The sequence below is a fragment of the Xiphophorus couchianus genome, chromosome 4 (assembly GCF_001444195.1).
Source record: "Xiphophorus couchianus chromosome 4, X_couchianus-1.0, whole genome shotgun sequence".
Taxonomy (NCBI): Eukaryota; Metazoa; Chordata; class Actinopteri; order Cyprinodontiformes; family Poeciliidae; genus Xiphophorus; species Xiphophorus couchianus.
In genome coordinates, this window is record NC_040231.1 from 2435588 (window position 1) to 2455232 (window position 19645).

The following is a 19645-nucleotide window of genomic DNA, read 5'->3' on the forward strand; positions in this document are numbered from 1 at the left end:
TTTTGTTTACATTGGATCATAAAATCTGTTGGAAGCTTCAACTAATGTTGCAGTTTTGGCAAAAAGGGAAAAAGATACTAAAGTGACTTTAATTATTAATTTATTCATATCAAACCCTGGGATGTTTTGGCTTTTTATTGGTGTTAGAAATCAAACATGATCAACAAAATCTGGCTTTGTTTGGTTTTTTTTCTAAAACTTGTCAAACGGTGTAAACTGATTTTTACAAAATACTAAATAAAAAATTATAAAACCTGCATAAACATTCACCCCCTTCAGGTCAGCATTTAGGAGATGGAAGTGTTTTTGTCTTTTTCAATTTTCAAAATAAAGATTTCATCGTCATGAAGGCAAAAAACCCTTAAAACCAAAATCTGTGGATTTTCTTATTTTCTGTTTTCATGCTAAGAAATTAAATCTTGGACAAGAATTTATATTTTTAGATAAAAAATGTGGGAAACTTTGTTTTAGATAGAAAGCTGCGTGTAAAGAGCAACCTTAAGTGATTGTGATTATTTATATTTGAAGATATAAATTCTTCCCTCTGATTGGTCAGTTCAGTTTGTGATGTAGTTTCTCAGCATCCAATCAGCTTACAGGTTGAAACGTTCGTCTATCAGTATTTAATGATTTATTTTAATGTCACAGAAACAGTGAAATCCACTCAGTGGCTTAGGGAAAGAAACTCGGACACGTTTTTTAAATAAAAACTGTTTATTCTCTTTCAATATAGCTTTTGTTCTATCATAGCAGAAAAGAGCCTCCACGTCAGTGCTAAAACCTGGAACTGGATCTCCTGCAACACGGTTTGGCCGGATTCGGATCCAGCGAGTCACTTAGTTTAAAAACGGGTTCAGATCCGATTTCCCATCCGAATTATGAGGGGCTGCGGGTTCCCTGGGCTCTGATGGGATTGGTTTAGTCCGTCCAGTACTGATCCATTGGGTGTGTGTGTGTTGGGGTGTGTGTGTGCTGGGGTTGAGTGTGTGTGCTGCAAAAACTGACATCTTGCTCCAGTATGGCTGTTGATGTGGAGGCAGATGTTTCTGCCAAGAAAAGGTTGCAAGTTGAGGTAAGAAAGATTTTTTTCCTGAATGGGTGAAAAAAAACAAAGTTATTAAAAGAAGACATAAAATCTGATTAATGAAATAAAAACAGATTTAATAAATCTTTTAATATTTCCTGGTGCTGTTTAAATCCTGCCTGGGACAGTTTAGAACTGTTGTTTGGCGTTATAAACACTAAACTTATATTTCATGTTTATTACTCCTGTTTTTGTGTTTATTACTCCTGTTTTTGTGTTTATTACTCCCGTTTTTGTGTTTATTACTCCCGTTTTTGTGTTTATTACTCCCGTTTTTGTGTTTATTACTCCCGTTTTTGTGTTTATTACTCCTGTTTTTGTGTTTATTACTCCTGTTTTTGTGTTTATTACTCCTGTTTTTGTGTTTATTACTCCTGTTTTTGTGTTTATTACTCCCATTTTGTGTTTATTACTCCCGTTTTTGTGTTTATTACTCCCGTTTTTGTGTTTATTACTCCCGTTTTTGTGTTTATTACTCCCGTTTTTGTGTTTATTACTCCCGTTTTCGTGTTTATTACTCCCGTTTTCGTGTTTATAACTCCTTTTGGTGTTTATAACTCCTTTTGGTGTTTATAACGCCTGTTTTGGTGTTTATAACTCTTGTTTGCTGCGCCGCTCATTAATTAAACAAGCTGATTTTATTTGGACCTTCAACTGGAGAGATAATCAGATGAATCCAGATGTAGAGCTTTGACCCTTTAAAGAGCTAAAATGTGGCATTTAACATAACATATAATAATATGATGGATTCTAATATAAATAACAGGACAGGACATTCACGCATTAATTTAGATAAAGATATTAACTCTTGGCGTATTGTTGTCGATGCGATCCAGTAGGCATGGTGCGTTCACTGACCAGATTTTTGAGTTCAGTAAAGGAATATGGTGAATGTTTGCAGATAAATCTAATATTAAATAAACTTTTCCTGGACTGTGGTACAAACTGGCTGCAGCAGCAGGACGGTGAAACATGTATTAGTCGTTTTCCGTTGATCTGTGTCTCCTAATAAGAACGCCTCCGTCTAGAAGTGGAAACTCCTCTTCCTGTAATTCAAAGGTTTGCTTCGTCACGTTTAATAAAACCTTCTGGTCACAACAGATGGAGTTAAACACAGGAAGGTGTGAAGAGTTATCCCCCCGTTTGTGATGTTTTCTGCTTTTAAAGCTGCATTTCTCGTTTATTAGTCCATGCCAGAGGGCCACCAGTGGGTTACCTGCTGTCTGGTCATCATGTTGCATTGGAGCTGCTTATTGCCTTTGTGCCGTCTGTGTTGGCGTTCGCTTGTTCCTTCACCACTGGATCTGCGGGACAAACAACCGGAGACGAGGAATGAGCGGAAAGTTCCTGGAAACGGTCGGAACCAGACTCTAGGAGTGTCAGGAAGATAACGGCAGCTCCAGTTTCTGGTCCTTTTCTTTCTGCTGAAAGCTAATTCCTCTCTGGAATGTATCACTTTACATATCTGCTGTCCTTCTGTTCCCAGAAGCTTTAAAAATTCAAAGTTTGTCCTATAACTGGTGCAACAAGAGCTGCAGCCACGCCTTGGCCCCCTGAACGCATCGCCTGCTGCTTTCACAGGAAGCAGCTCAACTACTGAGAAAACATCCGACCTCCAGAGAGTTAGTCTGACCACTGGATGGGAAGCAGCTGGATCCGACTGACAGGTCCAGCCCAAAAACAGCAAACAAAGAAAAGAAAAAACGTCCAACTCCTATTAATATAACAAACGTGCAAAATCTATGATGGCGTATTTGGGCTACTGTAGAGGAAAAACAGGAGTTTTCTTTCGCTCAAGAACGTAGACATTTTTAGATTAATCTCATAAATTTTCTACAAAACACTGAAAATTTCAAAAAAAAATTTGACTTTTGAATTTTTTTCTAGAGAATTTTTGAAATTAATCAAAATCAAATCAAAATCATTTACTTTTACGTCTTTTATTTTTTTCTTTTTACAATAGCCCAGATACACCGTCATAAAAATCTCTTAAGTTTTGGATCTATAATAAATATCGATTTTGAAAAAATTAAAAATAAACCAAATTGAGCTACTTTATTTCAGGTTGGATTGTTTGCCCTGCGACTTTTAACACTCCTGGACTAATCATTCAACACATTTCTGAACAAATTAACTAATATGTCCAATAATATGAGTTTATGAAAACTTTGGTTCCTTTCTGAAACAGAATACTTATTTTTAAAAATGTTCCTCTGTAATATTTCTAGAAACCCTCCTGGTGCTTTAGAAGCAGCCCAGTTGGGGGAAACCCGTCCAACCTGGCAACCCGGCTGTGTGCTGCAGGTACTGACAGAAGTAGGCGTGGCGCATGGCCTCGGCCGCCGTCAGCCTCTGCTGGTGGTCGTAGCGCAGCAGCTTGTCCAGCAGGTCCAGCGCCTCCGGACTCACCAGGTGCTGGTTCTCCGACTGGATGAACTGCTCCCAGCGCTTCCGCGACTGCCTGGAACCACAGCGCCCCCGCACAGTCAGCCACGGTATGACGACACAAATTACGACAGGATTCATATTTAATGAGGCCAACAAAACATAATCTGGCTGCGTACGTTTTCTGAAACTAAAACTGTTAAACGTTAATCTCAGGCTTCGTCCAGCGGTCAGTGTATGACCGAATATTAAGACAAGACTAAGAAAATTACGATGTTTAAAATGAAAGGGAATAAAATTTTAATAATATGTGAATAAAGTCGTAATACTACAATCCCATATTTGTATTACAATCCCATATTTGGAAACGTTCCACATTTTTTAGCTAGTAGACTGACAAAAAACATCCAAGAAAGAAAAGAGGATCCATTAGCAGAAATGTAACCCAGATCATGATGCTGCCACCACCCATTAGGCTCCATGGTGCTCATCAGGTTTATTTGGGGTTCGTTTGGTTTCATCATCACGTTTGGATGCAAACTCCGTCTGCGACCCATTTGGAGAAATCAGGAGAACAGCGCCACCTGTTGAACCCAACCAGCACCTGCTGGACGTTCCTGCAGGTGCTGGTCGGGTTCACCAGTTTAGGAGAAACTTTCAGTAAATTTTACACGTCTGTAAAAAAAACCCTCACCCTGACTAATACCTTTACGTAACGACAGAAACGCAACTCCAGAGTTCATAAAACTGATCAAAATCATGAAAAAAAACAAACAAAAGAACATGTTTGAGTTCTGTCTGGGTCAGAACCGGGTCGAGTTGGTACTCACTGTCCCAGCAGGTCTTTGAAGCGAGTGTCCAGTTCTATGTGATACTTGTGCAGGTAGCCGAACAGTTCGTCGGTGCCGAGAACTTTGGCGATGCGGACCAGCTGCAGAACAAACGAACACACACACGCCGACATACACACACACACACACACACACACACACACACACCCCGACAGACACACACACACAGACAGGCTCAGTTAGAACCGTTTGCATGTTTCCCAGAAACTGAAGGTTCTTGCTTGCAGCTGTTTGTTTCCTGGAAAAAAACGGTGCAGCAGCTAATAACAGGATTTATGAAACCCAAAACTCAAAACTGCAATTCCAAGAAGTGCAGAGCTGAAACAATTGTTGACATAAACGTTAACTAATTTAGTAATCGAATAATTGTTAACTGGAGTATAGAGACTCTACATAAAGTCATTTCCTAACAGAACAACACAATCAGAGCAGCAATAGAGCCAAAATTATTAACATTTTGCATTTAAGATAAAAAAAAAACATTTTTTCTGTAATTTTCCACTCAGAACTCCCAGCTTTCAATCATTCACGTTTATCTGTGTAGCCAGTTCAAAGTGCTTTACATCGTAAAAAATAAAAATAAAAAGCCATAAAAACATCATACAGCCACCAATTTGTTATAACTTCACCTGGTTCAAATTATGTAATAAAATAAAATATATTAGATTGTTGGTTATTAGGGATATTGTAGACAGAAAAATTGAGTAAATTTCAGCCAAAAAACTCAGAAATTTTGAGATTGATGTCTGAAATTCTACATAATTATGTCTTAAAACACTGAAAAACGGCTAAAACCTGCAGTTAGTTTTAAATGTATATTTGAAAACGTTAAATGACTCTTTATTATTTTATCCAGAGTTATTAAGAGCCACTGTGAAGAATCCAGTTTGCAGCTGACACAGCAGCTTTGAGGGAATCAGTGGCGCCCCCTGCTGACTGAATACTAGTCAAGTTTCCACAATCACAAAAAACAAAGAAAAACAAACTTTGAGTCTAAAAAATGCAGCATTTAGAAATCCTGAAGTCCTCCAGCACGACTGCCAAAATCTGCAGTTATTATTTCAATCTACATGTATATTTGTAAGTTAGTACACTAAAATATTTGCATTAGAAACTAAACTAAAATACTCGGTAAGATTTGGTTTTTTGCAGTGTATAACATCCAGCATTATTTATGATGATAGAAACGGTTTTTGCTTTGGATTAAATGGATCTCAACAAACTTTAAAGAAAGGTGTCTGGATGGTTAAAGCATAATTCAGTTGTGTTCATTTCAGAGGGATCGATCCTGTTGGGTGTCATATTTCCGACGTTTCTCTGCGTTGTGGTAAAGTGTGGAGGACCTGCAGGCTGTTCCCGCCTCCTACCTGGTCGTAGTTGTCCTGGCCGTGGAAAAACGGCTCCTTCAGGAAGATCATGCTGGCCAGCATGCAGCCAAAGCTCCACATGTCCAAACTGTAGTCATACATCTGCAAAAACATCCGCAGAATCAGACCGACTGAGCCGTTTAAGTATGAGATTGAACTCAGATTAACTAACCTGATAGTCCACTAGCAGCTCAGGGCCTTTGAAATAGCGAGACGCCACCCTGACGTTGTATTCCTGAGCGGGATGGTAGAACTCGGCCAAACCCCAATCGATGAGACGAAGCTGCAGCACAACAGACTCCATTAGTCAACAAACTGATTACTGACCATCTAGGGCGCAGCGATAGGGCCAAGAAAATTAAGAATTAAGCCACAATATTATGACTTTTTTCTCTAAATATTCAGATTTATTCTCATGACTTTATTCCTGTCACATTACCACTTTATTCTGGTAAAATTATAATTTTATTTTCAAAATATTCATTTTATTTCTGTAATACAACTTTATTCTTGTTTTGTTTTTTTTACTTTATTCCAGTAACGTTACGACTTTATTCCTGCATTGTGGAGATTTTATTCTCAAAGTGTTCTGAATTCATCCTCACTCAATACAACTTCATTCCTGTAACGTCACAACTTTATTTTTGTAATATTACGACTTTATTCCCATAATGTTACGACTTTATTTTAGTAACTTTGTTCTCGTATTATTGTAACTTCATGCTGGTATTTTTGACTTAATTTTTGTAAAATTAAGTCTTTATTTTCTGTTAGAATTTTATGACTGAATTTTCATATTATTTTTTTGAATCGACTCTAATAATTTGTCGTATGATTTAATTTGAGACAGTGAGTAAAAAATATGTTTTTGTCTTTTTAGAATCTTTAAATATAAAACTATAAAACTACTTGAACAGAGTCAAAATAAAACGAGAATAAATGTTTAATATTATGACTTTATTCTCGTACTTTTATTTTTTCTTATCTTCTTAGCAAAGCTCTGATATTCTGCGGTATAATTTAGCTTCAGACAGTGAGAAACAAAATGTGTAGTTATGGTTTTATCATATTTAAATATCTGGTTTTGACTGTAAATAATAAACTTTATTACAACACGGTGCTGTTTGAATATTAAACATATTAAACTCTTTCCAGGACTTTAAGCAGAAATCCAGCACTTTCCAAACCTTGAAAATGCCTGATTAAAATCCAGCCCTGTTTATTCAGCAGCTAAACAATCATTTTAGGGAGGAAGAAGAGGAAGAGGAGCAGCACCTTCCTCAGCTGGTGGTCGATCATGACGTTGTGCGGCTTCACGTCCCGGTGCATGATCCCCATGCTGTGGCAGTAGTCCAGAGCCTGGAGCAGAAACAAACCAACGTTTCCTCCTCAGACAGGAATAATGAGAAATTCATTTAACCATCTGGAACCAAGCAGGACCAACAGCCTTCATCAACGCTTCACTTTTTAAAACATTATTCATAATTAACAGCAAAATAAATACAAACTAAGTAAAAACACAAAAATACTCAAATCCTAATGACATTTGTCCCTGTAACGTTTCCTGCACCTAAAAATATCCTGTAAAACCAAAAACCTTCCTGATGAGTTTAAGGTCTAAAAACCACAAAGTTTAACTTGATTTTACAGAAAACAAGAACAGAGCAGCTCCATGCGCCATGTTGTGACAAACTTCAGCTTTTATATATGAAATCATGGTCACAACTTACGTTTACTTCAGTATTTTTATTTCTTTCATTAATAGTTTTTCTCCACCACATTTTTTTATTTTACTCTGTGTCGAGTTCAATTTCTGGATACTTTACAAAATGCAACTAATTTCACTTGATGAAGAATAAAAATACACCAAACAGAGGCAGAGATCTTCATGTCGTAGTGAGACCTCTTGTTCATAAACCAGCTTTGTTGTTCTAATATTTTCCATCTGCAGCGATTTGGAGATCAATAAGATGCATTTTTAGTGGAATCATTTCTTGTATGAATGTTTGATATTTACTTATCGCTGAAGTAATGCATCAAATAAATATTTCTTGTTTTCTGAGGTTTTATTCTCCACAGATCCTGGAAGTCACAGTTAATCTTTGTAAGCTGATCTCACCTTGAGCAGCTCATACATGTAGTAGCGGATGTCGTAGTCGGTCAGCTTCTGGTACAGCTCCTGCAGGAACGATAAGAGACACTCGTGTTTTAGCCGTTAGCCGCTAGCGGCTTCTACGCTAACAGGAAGTCATTCTGTTAGCTGCCTATCGGTGCATGGATGGTAGTGTGGAGCCAGCCCAACTCAAGTACCTTAAAATCTGTGTTATTGATGAATTCAAAGACAAGTGCTGGCGTTCTGGACTGCAAAGAGAAAACAACAAACACGGACAGCAGTTGCAGGTAAGTGGAGATCATTAGCCGGACTGGATTACGGCGGCGGGCATGCAGCGCTGCGGGCGGGCGCTCCGCTCTCACTCACCACCGGGTCTTTGACCGTGTCCACCAGGCGGATGATGTTGGTTCCTCCTCGCAGGTTTTCCAGAATCTTTATTTCCCGTTTGATCTTCTTCTTCTTGACGGGCTGAGGAGCAGAAACCAGGATTTAACCGACAGAAACGAAATGAGAGGAAGATCTGGCTTAGCTCGAAGCCTGGAAAGGCTGGTCATGTTCAGATGTTCAGTGTTTAAACAGTTTCGCAAAGAATAATCTGAAATATACCACAACAAACCCGAGTCTTTGCAGAACAGCTTCCACTGCAGCTTTCGGCCTGCAGACTGAACGTTTTCCTCATTATTCTTTGCAAACAGTTCAAACTCAGTCTGACTGAATGTCTGGTTTTGTTACCTGCCGGGTTTTCCATCCAGGCAGAACGTTAGTCTCAACTTCACTGAGCTCCTTGTTGAAGATGTTTTGCTTTATTTGGTAATTAGGTGATTTCAGGAGCTAATCAGAAGTGGTTGGCACTGCTAACTAGAAAGTTAGTTGTGTTAACTCTAAATCACTAACCATAAACATAATTTCCATTAAAAATCCTAACTGGTGTCAGATATCAGATTAAATATCAGTTTTTATTTGTAAATCTTCAGTTTAAAAAGTATTTTTCCACTGTGTGTGTCCAATATTGTTTTTTTTATTGTAGTTTATGGTGCTGCCATTGAGAAGAGCCAAACCGTTTCCTGATTCTCATTAATCTGTAACAGTGAGGATGAGGATGATGAAGAGTTCTCACCTTGAGGATTTTCACCACCACCTTCTCGTTGTTTGTAATGTTTATCGCCTCAAACACTTCGCTGTACTTCCCCCGGCCCAGTTTGCGCACCAGCTGGTAGTTGTCCTGGTTGCTGAAAAGAGCAGAGACAACTCGACGTTACCACGACAACGACAACCTCCCGGTGCCCGCTGGCGCTCGTAGGCGCCGCCTCACCTCCAGTTTGGCACGTGTGCGTCGTAATCCCAGTACTCCCGGTTCTTCTGCGTGTTGACGTCGGTGTAAACCCGAGCCTTGCTGCTGGCCGGCGAAGATCCGGGCATCGCTGGCGTTGAGGCTCCGCGTCCCGGACCGTCTCCTCCCTCGTAATACTCGTCGGCTCGATAGCGGAAAGCAGCGCAGCGGCTGTGCAGGGTCTGCGGCTCTAAGGTCGCCCCGCTGTGCTTACCATTGGCTTTGGCGGCTCGCGGCCTGACAGGGGAGGCGGCGGGCCGGTCCGGGGCGGCCGCGGTGCAGAACGACAGCGCTACGATCACGGAGTGAGTGAAGCTCCTGAGCAGGATATTGGGAAGGATGGGATGGAGAACCGCCAGCTGTGGGGAGAAAGAGGAGGCCTTACAGTCCGCCTGGACTCAAAACATTTTATTTACACTGAATAAAACGACATCCACCAGCACACTGTGATCTACAGGCGCCACCTAGTGGTCATCATGGTACTGCACGTAAACGAATGTTAATGTTTAAAATGATAATTTATACACGTCTCAAGCCCTGGTCACTGAAAAGAAAAGCTGAAGATACCAGTGGACAGAAAACAAATCACGATACGTTCTGCTGGACGATAAATTGTCCCAGAAGTTATTGTAATAAACGATAATATTGTTGTTTTGAGACCATTTTCAAGTAACATAATGGCATAATAATGTAAGAACATATTCTCAAAGATTAATAAACTTTAAATTCTAGTGAACATTTAACACTGAAAGATAATTTAAGTATCCCAAACAAATAAACAAAACAACAAAAACAACAAATAAAATGAATTATGAAGTCTCTGCAAACAAAATTATCCTCCAAAAAAAAAAGTCTAGTTGAGGCCAAAACACCAGACTGAAGACTTTTATCAACCAGTTTTTGGTAGAAAGAGAGAAATGATGAATCATGGAAATTGAAATTATAGAGCAGTTTTAATTTATTACGTGATTAATGGATTTATTTCTTATTGCAACAAGCCTACTGACGATTGGAGAAATGTATGTCTGCAGGAATATTTTTCAGTTTCTCTGAGTGAGATGCAGAACTTTTTTTTATAACACTATAATGTTATACAGCATGACACCGGCAGGCTGTGCTGAGTATTGCTGCGCCCCACGTTGACTAACTGGTGTAAAGGTGATCGATTAAATAATTAAACGCTTCATTATTGGCATTTAAAACAGATGTTATTATGTTTCTGATTTGTTTTCTCTCAGTTTGACCTCGATCTGTGAAAATTTGTCAACTAAAACTTAGGTCAAATTAAAGGTAATAATGGACTTTAAAACACATGTTCTCAATCTATAAATAAATTAAACCTGATTTGCATTAAGGTGGGAAGATTCTGGATTAAATGTGATTCATATCTGCCTGAACAGAACGACGGGTAATGATGAAACTGACACGTATTAATAATATTTTATCTAGTTTCTAAAATTCTAGTTTTATAAACCTCTTTCTTGACAAAAAAAGTGTGGACAGTTAAAGTTAACCAGCTGGTTTAGACAAACATTCAAAAATGGAGCTCAAAAAATATAAAATAAATCATAATACAGGTGAGATTACCCGTTAGCATATCTAAACACTGTGACCATCATAACTACAGACTGTCAAAGATCCAGGTGTCCAGTTTAAATATCTGTAAACAGCAGTGCTGTGACACATGACCTCATGACTTGCTTAAATCAAAACAGGCTGGTAATTACAGTTAAACAAGTCAGTCTAACTGTAATTACCAGTTTTTAGTCCATCTGAAAGCCAGATGTGTGGGGATGGTTTTGTTTTGTCTTACTATTTCTGGATATTATTGGGTTTTATTGCAATATAACAACACACACACCTCAGCAAAATCAGAGGAGCCAGCCAGGTATGAATGGACAGGAGAAAACTACTACAATGTGGAAAACAGGGGCCTATTAAAGCATAAAATTAGGTTAAATAAATATGCAACTTGATCAAATTCCTTTGAGCCTCATTATGAGCTGTTAACCACTTCATATTATGAACCTTTATACAAATATTTTTATACAAATAACTACTATAAAACATAGGATTTCATAACTTCTGATTTAATTTGAATGATGCTTTTTATTTCCACTCAAACAGTGAGAAACAGACGCGCCTCTTAACCGTTATGAACGGATTATGGGTTAAATTGTTGTAATTTGAGCCTCTTTTAGCGCAGATTTCTCATTTTAAGTCCTGTTTTTGGGGCCTTTAAACGCTCAATCATCGTCTGTTTTCTCTTCAGCCTAAAATCTGTTTTATTTTGCATCTAAATTCGGGGTTTGGTGTGAATCAAAGTGAAAACCCATCAATAACACCGGGGACTAGTCGTAACTCTGAGGCGGGATTAGTTAGCATCATCTGTGATGAACTCAACCAGCGCTAACGAGGCTAACTAGTAACGGTAGCCTAGCTGCATAAAACCGTTCAAAAAGCGTAAAGTTTCATCTAGAAATGTGGCGTCACAGAGAAATATACCAGCTAGACTCACCTGTGTGTCCCCACGCAACTCAAACCGATCACACTATCAATCAATTGGATCGATTAGTGGCGTAGTTTCTGTAAACTGAGAGAGAGAAGCTAAAGCTAGCTGCTAACCTCGAGCGCAGAGAGGCTCCTCCGTCATCAACGGTCGTTCGCTCGCGACTTGAGCTGCGATGTCCTCGCGGCGATGCGAGCCGAACTTGGATTTCCAGATGATCGATGAGGTGATTGGTTTATTGATCCCGACAGATGGGCGGTAGTGGATGCGTCTCCATCAGCGGCTGCTCTTCACCTCTGCAGTCAACATTACCCGGAAGCTAACCGCGCAGAGGCTCCATCACCACACAAACGGTATAAAGAGAATACAACAAAAACATTATATTTACCATTATTTAAATTACAAAACAAAATTATTTAAATATCTGTTTTCCAATAAACCACAATTTTAAAATGAGGGTTTAATAAAATATTTCAGAAATGACCTATTATTAAATTTTCAAATTATCCATGCAAAATTGTATTTAATTTTTTTAATTGTTTATAAAATGTAGACATATACCAGAAAAAAAGCCAGGTTTTGTCAACCTTTGTTATATATATATATATATATATATATATACACATATATATATATGTGTGTGTGTGTGTGCGCGCACACACACACACAAAGGGCATTGATTAAAGGGGATTGATTAAAGTATCTAATTGCATATTGTCCATAGTTAACTCGTGATTTATCGCAAATATTTCTTTTATTTATATTAGTCTTAGTCTTATAAGCATTGAAGTAGACAAATGTACTACTTTTTAAAAATAAAATATATATATACATTTTTAAGGATTGTCGATTGATTAAAATATTTCATTGCAAGGATGTTGGTTTAGGTGACGAAACTGTTAAAAAGTAAGTTTTAGGGGCGTGCTGTGGTGGCGCAGCGGGTTAGCACGCCCCACGCTTGGAGGCCTTAGTCCTCGACGCGGACGTCGCGGGTTCGACTCCCGGTCCCGACGACCTTTGCCGCATGTCTTCCCCCCTCCTTCCTGTCTGCCTACTGTACAAAAAAATACGAGCCACTAGCGCCGCAAAAACTCTTCGGAGAAAAAAAGAAGAAGAGTAAGTTTTAAAAACGCCTGGACAACAAAACAATAATTCGCATGTTGTCCATAGGTGAGTCCGAATTGCAAATTGTTTTTATTATTATTTTTATAAAGATATTAATGAATATCCTTAATGTAAGTTTATATATCTAGCAAAAATACCATTTATGCATGTTCTTGATTCAAAATATCCAAGTAAATCAAACACTAAAAAATGAAATAAAACTGAAGTTTCTTGTTGGCAAAATGGTGGATAAATGTTTTACAGAATTTAGCAGAGGCGGAGCAGCTTATTATAAGGGTGGTTTATTTTAATATACAGTATGAACAGGGTTTATAATGATATCCTTACGCTTCGATGAACTCCAACTGGAGCTTCTGAAGCGAACTCACCAGGATTCAAACCATGGCCACCCTGTAAACCCCCCCAAGTCCACGACTCCAAAATCTTTCCTTTAAATATACTGCAAAGATTGTACAGAATATAAATCCACACAGTAAACTAAAGTACACACATATTTTTCTATTTTTTTCTTACCTTTATCCTTGGTAAAAAAAAAAAACACATAAGTGGCAAGTTTTACTCAGATTTTTAAGTCCTGTTGGATCAGGAGGAGGCTAGGATTCAGTGGAAACAATACAAGGCCAATTCTTAAAAACAAATAACAATACTCAATAATAATAATAATAATAATAATAACTTTTGTTATATCTAAAACTAATGCAACTACATCTGTGGCAAGTGAGCAACATAATGCTTCGTGGGGTTAAAACTTGTGATATTTCCGGTGGAAATGAAGCTCATTCAGAGTGAATAAAAAAGCAGGTAACATAAGCACTATACAGTTATCAGAGTTTACATTGCGTATACACACAATCTATAATATAACAGAGTAGACTATTCCATGAATCAGTAGTCATAAATATTACACTGTGCATGTCCTATTGCACAAGTCAAGTGTTTCTACGACACAATAGGTACGCGGGTTAGTTACCTACATGTCGCTTGTTTTAATACAAAGATGCAACAACACAGATTTTATAGGAGACGGGCTGTACACTTTCACAAATCCATATGAAGTCTTTTCTTCTTCTTCTTCTTCTTCCTCTGAGGATGTCCTAAATAAAGCAAAGCTATCATACAACAGTAATACTAATGTGGGAGAAGAATCCATGCACAAATGGATGGATCTACGTTCTACTGACGTGTTCGCTTTCAGCTTCACCGGACGTTAAATAAAAACAAAAACGAGTGAGCAGAAAGAATAAAAACTAATAATAACAATAACAATAATAAGAATAATAAAAAGGCACATGGACTGAAGAGGAGTCGACACAAATGGGATGACTGTCTGGAAACGAGAGCCATCTTTCTCAACAACGGTTACGGAACAAACAACCACATGCAACCACAGACTACGGTCCCAGACTTTACAGAGAAAACCGTCCCGCGCTCCAACGTTCACATCCATTTCTTTCTGCTCTAGTTTTTGTTCTTCAAATAGAAGAGGGATCCCGACTCCCTACAGCGGCGTCTGAGGGACAATGGAGATGGAATTTTGTAAAAATAAAAAAACACCTAATAATTTCAGAGCTTTGAAAGTCAAATGTTGAGCTGTTTTGTTTGTTTTTTTTGCTAATTTTTGTCTTTGAGCTTGGAAGTGTACAAGTTTGTTCTACAAAAAATGAGATTTTCCTCAAAGTTACTGAGTTTTTTCTTGAAAATTTCTGAGCTAAAGTTCAACATTTTGAGTTTTTGCTTGCAAATTTTCAACTATGAGGCCAGAAATTTCAAAGTGTTTTTCTAAAAGATTTCTGAGCTTAATCTTAAAATTTTTAAGGTTTTTTTTCTTTTGCAAATTTTTGACCGAGTTTGTCCTAGAAAAATCTTGAGACTAATCTAAAAGTTTTCTTTTCTAGCAAATTTTCAACTTTTGGAGTGAAACAGGTGAAATTTTTTTTCCTTGAAAATTTCTGAGATTAAAATTTTTGAGTTTCTGCCTGCAAATTTTCAATTTTGAGTTTAGACATTTCAGTGTTTTTCTCAAATTTCTGAGTTTTTTCTCTCAAACTTTCAAGTTTTGGAGCTCAAAAATTTTCAATTTTTTTCTAGAACATTTCTGATATTAATTTTAAAATATTTTGTTTTTTGGGCAGAAATCCATTCCTTTTTTCCCCTATCTACGATGGCCCTAATGCGCCGTCGTACGATTCCCCCCTCTATGTCTTGGATTCACCACAAGCAGGAGTCACTGGGAGTGTTTTCGGAGTTCATTGGATGCACGGCGCTTCGGGGAAGTTCTCGTTCTCCGCTGTGTGCTGCACCGTGTGCTCCTGCAGCGCCGTGAGGTCGACAAAGCGCTCGCCACACCACACGCATTTAAACTGCGTCTCCCGTGAATGCACGCTCTGGTGCTTGGCCAGGTGCTCCCGCTGCTTGAAGCTCTTGTCACAGTTGGCGCATTTGAAAGGCTTCTCACCCGTGTGGACGCGGCGGTGCCGCTGCAGCTCTGAGGAGTACCTGAAGCGCTTCTCGCAGTCGGGGCACTTCAGCGGCTTCTCCCGCGTCGGGTCGCAGCGGTGTTGGACGAACTCGGACGACGACACGAAGCGCTTGTCGCACAGAGAGCACTTGAGCGGCTTCTCCGTGCAGTGAGTGCTTTGGTGCCGCTGCAGTGTGGAATTCTTTTTGTAACCTTTGCCGCACACGTCGCATTTGTAAGGCTTTTCCACCTCACCGCCACATTTATGCCGCAACAGCTCCCCCGACTGGCTGAAGGACTTCTGGCAGGACGCACATTTGAAGAGCGACTCCATGCCGTGGACCTGCTGGTGGTAGAGCAGATGCGACGGCTGCAGGAAGCCCTTGTCGCAGAGGTTGCACTTGAACGGCCGGTCGGCGGGGTTCTTGTGCGTGCGGCGGTGGCGCACCAGCGCGTACTGCTGCTTGAAGCTCATCTGGCACTCGTCGCATTGGAAAGGCCGCTCCTCAGAGTGCGTGCGCTCGTGCTGCCGCAGGTCGGACGGCCGCTTGAAGCTCTTCCCGCACGAGCCGCAGCGGAATGGCCTCTCGCTCTCCGGCTGGCACTGGTGGTGCAGGAGCTCCGACGACTCTTTGAAGTGCATCTCGCATAAATTGCACTTGAACAGGTGCTCGCCCGAATGCGCGTACATGTGCCGCACCAGGTGGGAGCGGTGCTTGAAGCTCTTCTCGCACACGGCGCACTTGTACGGCCGCTCGGAGCTGTGCGTGCGCTGGTGGTGCGCCAGATGCGATGACTGGCTGAAGCTTTTGTCGCACGTGTCACATTTGTACGGCTTCTCCCCTGTGTGTATCCGCTCGTGGCGCGTTAGCTCCGACAGATGGCGAAAGGACTTGTGGCACACGGAGCACTTGTATGGCCGGTCGGGCGCGGATGCCTCGAACGTTGGCGGTGAGGCGGCACTGATAACTGCGCCACCGCCGGAAGTCTCGCCGCTGGAGGGCTGCTGGGGGTTGGCGGCGGACGAGGTGGGCGTGACGTTCCCGGAGCCCGGCCGGTACGTCTTCTCGCAGATGGAGCACTTCATCGGGTTGTTACCGTGCGAGTTGTGATGCTGTGCCAGCGAGGTAAGCAACGAGAAGCCCATTTTGCAGACGCCGCACACGAACGGCTTCTGCTCCACCTGAACGCACTGGTGCTCCAACAAGTCGGTCGCCTGGCTGAAGATCTTCATACACTGCGTGCACTGGAACGAGCGGTCCTGCGTCACCATGCACTGGTGCTCGTGTGGGTTGGCCAGGTGGGAAATGTCGTGGCCACAGGCTCCGCATTTATGCCCTCTGTCGGCCCCTACCTGCAAGGAGGCCTGCTGCGCTTGGACGACGTGCTGCTGCGGATGCTGCGGCTGCTGCAGGGAGGCGTCCGGCTGCAGGACGACACCGTACACGGTGCAGCTCAGAGAGTTGTCGCCTGCCTGAGGGAGAGTGTGCACAACAGAGGGTGGAGCCACTGCATGCTGCTGCTGCTGCTGCTGCCATGCCTCCGTCATCCTGGATGCAGGGAGGATATCCCAAATTTGACACAAGGATGGATGCAGCTGCAGGAAAGTCTGTAATGGATCCCTCAATGTCTGGAGAAACCCTGGAGGGGGGCGCAGAGTAAAGAGAAAAATAAATAAACAACAAATAAACAAGATAACACTGAAATAATGTAAGTATTTAAGCTGAAACAATGTCTAACAAAGTGATAATAAATTCAAAGTGATATAAAACTAAATAAAATTCTTGTAAACTACTGTGTTAAGTGTTATTTCTGTTTGTAACACAAGACTGTTTGCTCTTGAGCGCAAAGAAAGCCCTTAAGATGTCACTTCGTCAAAGTAGCTTTCGCTTCAGAAAGAAAACATAATCAATGGGCTCGGTCTATTTCCTGGAGCGCTAATCAGACATATAACGGCATTAAGTTTTGTCACATTTTTTAATTCGGGTTTTTGTAAACATGTTAATAACAAAGCGCCTTGTTTAAAGATGTCATTTCTTTCAGGGCTTCAGAGTGAGCCATAAAAACGTTTCTGTTGCAGGATGTAGCTCGATGTTAGCATGCTAGCTGCTAACGGCTGGAGCTTCCTCTCATTTGAAAAAATAAAAGGAGAATAACATCCGGGGTTTCAAAGTGATTAAGTACAAAAGCAAGCTGATTTCTAACTATGACGGGCGTCTGGAGCGCTGCAGCGTGTAGCGACACGATTGAAGCTGGAAAAACGGCTGGCTTGAAGCGAGGCTAAGCGGCGGAGGGAGCCCACATCAGAGCAGGCCTTCCCCGGAGCTGCAGGGGGAAAAATCCGCCTCCTGCAGCCGAGCCTCCTCGCATCCGCTAAAACGAACAAACCCGCAACGAGAGCCAGAGCGATCCGCCAGAGCTCACCGTAGTTGCTTATCGACGCTCCTTGTCGCAGTCTCTGGTTTGCGCTCGGTAACCGTGGGTGTTTTCGGTTCTCAGACCGGCGGCGGCGGAGGGGATGCGGTCGAAGCCGGACGCCATCCTCCAGCAGACGGACGGACACCGGAAACCGCCACGCAGCGACCCGCTGCCGCTGTGCTGCAGCAGCTACAGCCGCTTCATGTCGGAGGAGAACCTGGAAGTGGCTAAAAAGGAGCCCTGGCGGCAATAATCGCCTTTCAGCTTCCGTAAAATTGCTTTCAAACTAACACAAAGGCGATCTGGAGCTGGTTAAAATATTATGAGGTGTAGTACCCGCTTTTGAACACCAGGGGTCGTTGTATCACCCAATGTAACCGCAACCTAGTTAAAAACCACTCGGTTGTTTTAAAGTCCTGCTACTATTTTCTTATTTGTAAACCAATAAAGTATAACTTCTCAAGATGGTTAAAATTCCTCATTTTAAGTTTTTAGTTATTTTTCGTGGAGAAGTTCTCATGAAGTTAATACTTAATTTTCCCAATATCATTACTTTATTCTGGTAATATTACGGAATTATTTTCATATTATAAAGACTTTATCATGTTATTACGACTTTATTCTCCTATTATTGCAAGTTTATTCTACTAATATGATTTTACCCCTGTAATATTATAGCTCTATTTTTGTATTGTAACAAATTTATTATGGTAAAATTATGACTTTATTCAAGTATTATTCCGACTTTACTCTAAAATTCCAATTTAATTCTCATATTTTCATGACTGTATTCTGGCATTAATCTTATCCTTGAATTATTACAGCTTTATTCTTATATTATTCCAACTTTATGACCTTCTTCTGCTAAAATTACGACTTTATTCAGGCGAGATTACAGCTTTATTCTGGTAAAATTATAATTTGTCATATTTTCACAACTTTGGGTAAAATTATGAATTTATTCTGGCATTATAAGTTTTTATTCTTGCATTATTTACAACATTTTCCTTATCTGTCGGTCCTAACACTCCGTTGACTAAAAAATAGTCATACCTTGTGAACCTTTTTTCATTTTGTCAGGTTAAAACCACAAACTTCGATGTACCTCACTGGACTTCTCTACTTAAGACCAAAACAAAGTGGTGGGTAATGCAGAAGTGGAAGAAAAATTGAACATTATTTGCAAACCTTATTGCGAACAAAGATCTGAAAAGTGTGAGATGCCACCACATATAATCTATAATCTGGAAAAACCTGATAAATTAGATAATTTACATCCATATTTCTGGTCTGCATGTGGAGTAAATTACGTTTTAAAACTTCTGGTAACTGAACCATTCTCGTCAGTGACTTTTTACAGAGTAAATATGCCCAGATGAATCAATCTCACACACCAGTGCCTCCAGTCTGGTCCTATGGGTTCAGCACTGCTTGCTGTTCCTTTAAATCAGGGGTCTCAAACTCCAGTCCTCGAGGGCCCCAGGCCTGCAACTTTTAGATGTGCCTCTGCTGCACCTGAACAGAATAATTAGGTCATTAGCAAGGCTGGGAGAACTGATCTACACAAGGAGGAGGTAATTAAGTCATTTCATTCCAGCGTTTTGTACCTGTGGCTCATCTAAAAACTGCAGGACAGCGACTGGAGGCCTGGAGTTTGAGACCTCTGCTAAATCATCCTTAAAATCCTGAAAACTCAGGTGAGTTTTCAGGAGTTTTACACTAATGGCAATACAAAGTAAAAAAAGAAAAAAAGTATTGACTTAATTATAAAACTAATCAATTAAATGGATAAAATGATGCAACAGATTCAACTTAAATACAATAATTGTGACTCAACATGTTCGTCTTGGAGTAGCTTTACAAATGCTGCTGCTGGACCATAACGCAGTTTAAAGGTGATTATTTAATTATTTAATTAAGGTGATTATTCACAGATGAGAATAATCACCTTAATTAGTTACTTTTTATTTTTGATTTACTGTATTATTTTTCCTGTAAGTGTTAT

General features: G+C 40.3%; 2 protein-coding genes and 1 long non-coding RNA gene across 7 annotated transcripts; 1 reads left to right on the forward strand and 2 right to left on the reverse strand.

The window, feature by feature from the left end:
- Positions 1–695: 695 nt before the first annotated feature.
- Positions 696–11941, reverse strand: LOC114143315 (casein kinase II subunit alpha'-like). Of its 5 annotated transcripts, XR_003595214.1 has the most exons (14): positions 11756–11941; positions 9113–9489; positions 8918–9029; positions 8167–8268; positions 7998–8048; positions 7807–7866; positions 6963–7046; positions 5860–5970; positions 5688–5789; positions 4300–4400; positions 3397–3545; positions 2301–2388; positions 2031–2130; positions 696–1090 (listed from the first exon to the last, which is right to left on the reverse strand). XR_003595214.1 is itself a non-coding variant. In XM_028015210.1 (13 exons), the coding sequence occupies exons 2-12, from the start codon at positions 9217–9219 to the stop codon at positions 2315–2317; spliced, it is 1053 nt and encodes a 350-aa protein (XP_027871011.1). In that variant the 5' UTR covers positions 9220–9489; positions 11756–11941; the 3' UTR covers positions 696–1090; positions 2301–2314. The 5 variants fall into 5 exon arrangements, 4 of the variants coding, with proteins under 4 accessions (XP_027871011.1, XP_027871012.1, XP_027871008.1 ...); XM_028015210.1 differs by lacking the exon at positions 2031–2130; XM_028015211.1 differs by lacking the exon at positions 696–1090 and having other exon boundaries at positions 1498–2130.
- LOC114143317 (uncharacterized) lies at positions 11855–18103 on the forward strand. The gene is made up of 2 exons (XR_003595216.1): positions 11855–11992; positions 17722–18103. It is a non-coding gene; the product is annotated as an uncharacterized LOC114143317 (long non-coding RNA).
- Positions 13314–17790, reverse strand: LOC114143311 (zinc finger protein 319-like). Its single transcript, XM_028015200.1, has 2 exons — positions 17647–17790; positions 13314–16863 (listed from the first exon to the last, which is right to left on the reverse strand). The coding sequence occupies exon 2, from the start codon at positions 16769–16771 to the stop codon at positions 15011–15013; it is 1761 nt and encodes a 586-aa protein (XP_027871001.1). The 5' UTR covers positions 16772–16863; positions 17647–17790; the 3' UTR covers positions 13314–15010.
- Positions 18104–19645: the final 1542 nt, after the last annotated feature.

Excerpts from the sequence above, each read along its gene's own strand:
- LOC114143315 (XM_028015210.1), bottom strand. The coding sequence starts at position 9,219 with ATGCCCGGATCTTCGCCGGCCAGCAGCAAGGCTCGGGTTTACACCGAC. Across the intron at positions 7,867-7,997 it reads TCAATAACACAGATTTTAAG|GAGCTGTACCAGAAGCTGAC; the intron begins GTACTTGAGTTG and ends TCGTTCCTGCAG. Across the intron at positions 4,401-5,687 it reads GCCAGGACAACTACGACCAG|CTGGTCCGCATCGCCAAAGT; the intron begins GTAGGAGGCGGG and ends TTTGTTCTGCAG.
- LOC114143311 (XM_028015200.1), bottom strand. The coding sequence starts at position 16,771 with ATGACGGAGGCATGGCAGCAGCAGCAGCAGCAGCATGCAGTGGCTCCA.